This window comes from Cariama cristata, unplaced genomic scaffold, assembly GCF_000690535.1.
Source record: "Cariama cristata isolate BGI_N322 unplaced genomic scaffold, ASM69053v1 scaffold13461, whole genome shotgun sequence".
NCBI classification, from domain to species: Eukaryota; Metazoa; Chordata; class Aves; order Cariamiformes; family Cariamidae; genus Cariama; species Cariama cristata.
Genome location: NW_009601078.1, coordinates 1 through 5,349, shown reverse-complemented (window position 1 = coordinate 5,349; position 5,349 = coordinate 1). Strand labels below are relative to the sequence as shown.

At 42.4% G+C, this 5,349-nt stretch overlaps 1 protein-coding gene across 1 annotated transcript; it reads left to right on the top strand.

The window, feature by feature from the left end:
• The first annotated feature begins 2,051 nt into the window (after window positions 1-2,051).
• On the top strand, window positions 2,052-3,145 carry LOC104169399 (phospholysine phosphohistidine inorganic pyrophosphate phosphatase-like). Its single transcript, XM_009710308.1, has 2 exons — window positions 2,052-2,271; window positions 2,988-3,145. Exons 1-2 carry the CDS (start codon window positions 2,052-2,054, stop codon window positions 3,143-3,145), a joined length of 378 nt encoding a protein of 125 aa, XP_009708610.1.
• The last annotated feature ends 2,204 nt before the right edge of the window (window positions 3,146-5,349 follow it).

Sequence of the window (5,349 nt, the reverse complement as noted above, 5' to 3'; positions counted from 1 at the left end):
AAGAGTAACTCTTGGTTTTCATCCAAAATCCTGAGAAGGAAGTTAGATTATAGTATAGGAAAACTTGAGTCTTTGCCTTCACCAGGTTGACCCGTGAGTGTGCTTGGTTGTCTGTGCAAGTCGGCAGTTAGGTTGTTTCTGAATTTCATTGACCTTTAGGAAGAGAAAGAATAGATTCTTATTCAACAAATGTCTGCTTCCTGGCAGTCATGAATCATGGGATTTTTTTCCTAAGAGTGTGCAGATAGGCTTTGCATTTAGAATAAGATTTTTTTTTTTTTAACCATGACACACTCTATTAAAGTTTGTTATGTATCCAAATTACACTGCTTTGCTTTTTAACTACAGCTGAAACCGTGTTTCGAATAACAGATGTGGAATACTGTCATCCCACTGTCACACCAATTGTTCATTGTTCTGAGAAGGTCACATCATAATTCATTAACAATAATTATTCCCTGGGTACACCCTGCACTTCTTCACTCAATTGCTTCATTAACTTGTGAGTGAATCTCACATTCACTGCTCCAATCAATGAAGATATATTTATAATGTACAAGTGGATGCTATTAGTTACAATATATTAACTGCCTAATTTAAAATAGAAAAGCTATCTTTATGAAGGGCAATTAACCACTAAGTGTAATTGATAATTCACATACCTATGATTAGGAAAGACAAATAATAAGAAAGAAATGAATCACCAGCGTTATTGAAGAAGACACTGGCGTGCAGTTTTAATGAGCGGAAGGGGCTCTCTGGGTCAGGACTGGATTTCTAAGAATCCTTTGTTGGAAAGTTCGTCATGGGATGTGTTACCTCGAGGTGGTTTTGGTGTTTGCACCAACTGATGGGGATCATCTTCCTTAGAAAAGGAACCCAGCGTGTTTTGTTGTCTTGAGAATCAATGCAGGGGCTTTCGTAATAGAAAAGTCCTTTTTCATCCAAACACAAAGTACTAATATTTTAGTAAGAATTTATAAGCCTAGCCTCAAACTTACGCAGGTGTCTGAACCTGTATGAGCTCAGGTCCTCAAAGATAATTATGTACAAATTCACACTAAAACTGACAAAAATTAGACATTTTAATATATTTGAGGAGCTGAGTGACAGTCCCTTTGGCAAATATTTTTTAAAAAATTGTGCTACATTTTCAATGCTTCTGATTTTCCATGGCCACTTTGAAATACATTGGTTCTCCAAATAGCTGACAACTCATCCTTGGAGAAGAGGCCTTTTCATGACATCCCCAGTAGATCACCACAGCTTGGGTTGGGAAATAAAGCTGCTTAGAGGCAGAGGACTTGCACAAGATTACGGACTACCGATCCACAGGAACCATCTCCTTGGCTCTGGGCACTTGGGGCCATGTTTTCTTCCTTTAGAAGCCATTTACCTCTAAGCATTTTGTAATGAATCAGTTGAAGTACCGTATTTTTTGGGATTACCCACCAAGTAACAGCACAGGTGTTTTATGAGTGATTAAATGATAAATGTAACTGAAGCCACTCCAGTGTTGATAGAAGCATCATTGCAACTAGCTGGCTTCTTACCTGGAGTCTGCAGAAGTGCAAAGCCTTGCTGTTACCTCCAGCTGATCATCAGTAAGTGGAAAGGTGAAAATCCAAGTTAAAATGCTAAAAAACAGTGGTATCACACCGGCTACTATACTCATGGCTGTGCAGTGCTTTCACGTCGTTTGTGTCTATGTCCATGGACCAGTTTAAAGGAAAGGAACTGGATTTGGGATTTTTTGCTGTGTGGAGGGAGTCTGTGCCTGACAGACCATGGTGTCCTGGAGATGGTGGACATCACCTGTGCTGCCATGTTCAGTTTAGCTCTCTGCTCCAGAAGGGCAGTTATATGCTATGGCAGGGGCAATGCATGTGAAAACTGCAGCTGTAGTGCCCAGAATCAATATTTTAGGTGTGCCTTAGTCACAGTAAGGGATCCTGCTCCTTTGCAAAGAATATCATCTCTGCATTTTTATTGTAATTATCCAAGTTAGGTGTGGGACAGCAAAACTGTTCCTCTTAGCTCGTTTTCTATGTATGGTTAACCCCTCCGCTGCTTTACTCAACAGGATCAAAGCATCTGGTCTGAAGCTGCGATTCTGCACTAACGAAACCCAAGCAACCCGGGAGAAGTTTGTGAAGAAACTCCAGGGCATGGGCTTTGACATCTCCGTGACTGAAGTCACTGCCCCAGCGCCAGCAGCCTGCCGCATTTTGAAGGAGCGCAGCCTGAGGCCTCACTTGCTCGTGCACGATGGTAGGACAATGCTGCAGCAGATGCTGGGGTGCGCAGGAGGACAGCCCAGGGAGATGTGGGCGTTTGCGATAGAGCAGTAAATTCCCATAGCTCATGCGGGGAAGAGCTCCCAGCTGTTGTTTTCCTACAGGGAAAAGCTTTTTCCTTAGTCATGAGACTATGGAATAAACCTTAGTGGTCTGGTCTGAGAGAGATCTCCGTTACGGCAGTGGTACGGTGAAGGCACAGAGACGTGCTGGGGGTCAGTGAGTGCACAGAGCAGTCTGCTGCTTAACCACAGAGACTAGGAGATAGGTGAGGTCTTGTGCAAGACACTACATTGTCTTTTGTTATCATGACAGAGGTTTTAAGGTTAAAGTGAATGTGGGTATGGAGAAAGGAGGTGGATCCTGCCCTCGTTGTTATGCATGTTTATTTGACTACCCAGGAGTTTACCTTGGGTCTAGGTGCTTGGGTATCATGAGCCACTGAGACATGGGTTGCGGGAGCTAAGGAAATGGTGTAATTTGCTCTTTGTGGTAGGACTGATGGATAGCAGGATCCAGTCAGGAATAGAGCGGTCTGAAGAACGCTTGATTCAGACTTGGATTTATTTTTTTCTTAATGTGTTGTGTCATGAATGAAGAGAAACACAAATCTGGGGGAAAACTGTCAGTTCCAATGGAGTCTGAAATGGTAAGGGATTTGTGGATTTTTTTTTTTCCTTTCTTCTGTAGATCTTGTCCCTGAATTTGCTGAGATTGATAAAACAAACCCAAACTGTGTGGTTATTGGAGATGCAGCAGAAAACTTCACCTACGCAAACCTTAATGAAGCTTTCCGAGTTCTGATTGGGATGGAGAAACCTGTTTTGATCTCCCTTGGAAGAGGGTGAGTTAAGCACTGTTTCTTCATCAAGTCTCCACATTTTTTAATTTTCCCCAGTGCCGTTGCACTTAATGGAGGCCAGATACTGGTGTGGGCATTCACAATACCAGCTATTAAGCAGTTGATGTATGCGTCTGGACTGGGAGGCTGATCTGCTCAGATATCTGTCAGTGAAGTCCTCAATGGGTAATTCAGTCACCTAACCTGGCCTCCTGTCCTGAGTCACTTACTCGTAGTCTTTCTAGGGGTGTAAGGGCAAACTGAGGTGATTACACTGAAATATGTGTCTAAAAGAAGGTGGTATGGATGCTCCCCATGAGCCACAGTTCAGCCCTGTGCTGATGCAGGATTGCAAAGGGCACTGGAAGTTACTGAACTTGCCATGCAGAATCCTCCAGTTGACTTTGAAAATACTCATCAGTGCCGCTACAGCACTGGGTGAGGCACCTCTTGAATTTCAGCTGGTGGTGGTCTTTTTTCTGTAGACGGTGCGGAGAGGCAGTTGTGTGGATGTGTTTCATCAGCTGCTAGAGGGTGAGAGATATAGCTGCTCTTCTGAGGAGAGAAGCTGCTCTTCTTTTAGAGAACTTGGAGAAACCCTGGTGTATAAGCACAGCAAATGCCAGCCTCCAACTCTTCAAAGTCAGCATTCAAGAGTAAGCTAGACCTTGAAGAAACAGTCCACTGTTTGCAGGTGGCGGTGGGAGGATTAAATAGCTGTGGTTTTGTAAGCCACTAGGAAAAGGACTTTTGTTGCTTTAAGAGCAAGTCTGAGAACCTCTTAAAAAACCCATAGAAATCATGAATAGTTTGGATTTTGATGTGTGCGACCCCCAAATGAATGAGTATTGCAAAAGGCCGACAGGATTATAGACACTGCTTGTCTTTTTATCTTTGCCTCCGCAAGATCTGAGAGATGGGAACTGTTGGTTTAACTGCTGCCTATAGCCATGTGTTCCTGTCTGAACTGAAAAGAAATGATTTTAAATAGTAAAAGAAACCCAAAACAAACAAAAAAATCCAACAAGCCATGCTTGGATAAAGGGCTGTTGATGTAGATTTGTGATGCAGTTTAATCTTCCAGCATCCTGAAGTTACTAATGGTGAGGAGGATCAGGTGGTCCAAAAATTCTCTGTTTCAGCCAACAGTCAGCCAGGTTTCTTCTTCCAGGTTCAAATCCTGCCCACATTTGTAGTGGCTGAGATGTGATACTGGATGTGGCTAACGGCCTGTGTGACATAAATGACTCCTTGCTTTTTGAGCGCTGCTTAAAGATGCTGTCTCTGAAAGCTGGCATTAGCATCTCTGCAGGTTTATTCATATGTATGAAAATGTCGTACATAAGGGGACGCTTTCATCCTGGTGGCTTGAGAATTGCTATACATGAGGAATAAGAAGCCAAGAGAGTTTTTATTTGCTAATATAGAAACCTTACCAATTTATGAAAGTAGCTGCAATGCACAAACTCCACCTGAACTATGTTGGAGAAGGGGGTAGATGTTCCTCTGGCTGTGAGTAAAGTGTGGTGGCCAAGAAGACCCGAGGAGAGAGCCCAGGGATATACTGAGAAATGGCTGGGCTGGTGTGTATGGTAAAGATCTGCAAACACAACTGCGCTTTTGAAATGACAGATCAGTTGTTTTGATAGTTTGTATTTCAAAAGACATTTTTAATTATTCTCTGAACATTAAAGTTAAATTTTGACCTCCTGCTTTCACATGCAGGAAAAATCCAGTCAGGGAATTTGAATGTTTTCCTAAAAACAGTTCAGTTAGATATATTCTGAGATTTTAAATGGGAGGTTGTTAAAGCCAGCACTGAATAATGACAAATCGCAGCGGCCTTGAAGGAGTTACTCTTACCTGTTGTGCAATGTATGGGCTTAAAAAAGACTATACGTGTTTAGCTTGAGGAAACTGTAGTAACAACTTTTTTCAGTAATTCAATAAGCCGTAATGGGCGTGAAAACCCTTCATAGTTTGTGGGTTATTGATCCAACTGGGAAGAACTTATCAGCGGGAAAGAGCAGTTAAATCCATTGTGTTGCCTTACCTAACACTCACGCCCTCGTCCTACAACATGGATGAGAAATCCTTGCTCTTTTCAGTTAGAAGGATAAGGAGAAAATGTTGAGCCAACAGTAGAATGGCTAATGTACATAAAATAACCAAGTTTTGTGTTATGTTGTCACCGTTTAAGGCTGGGCCGGC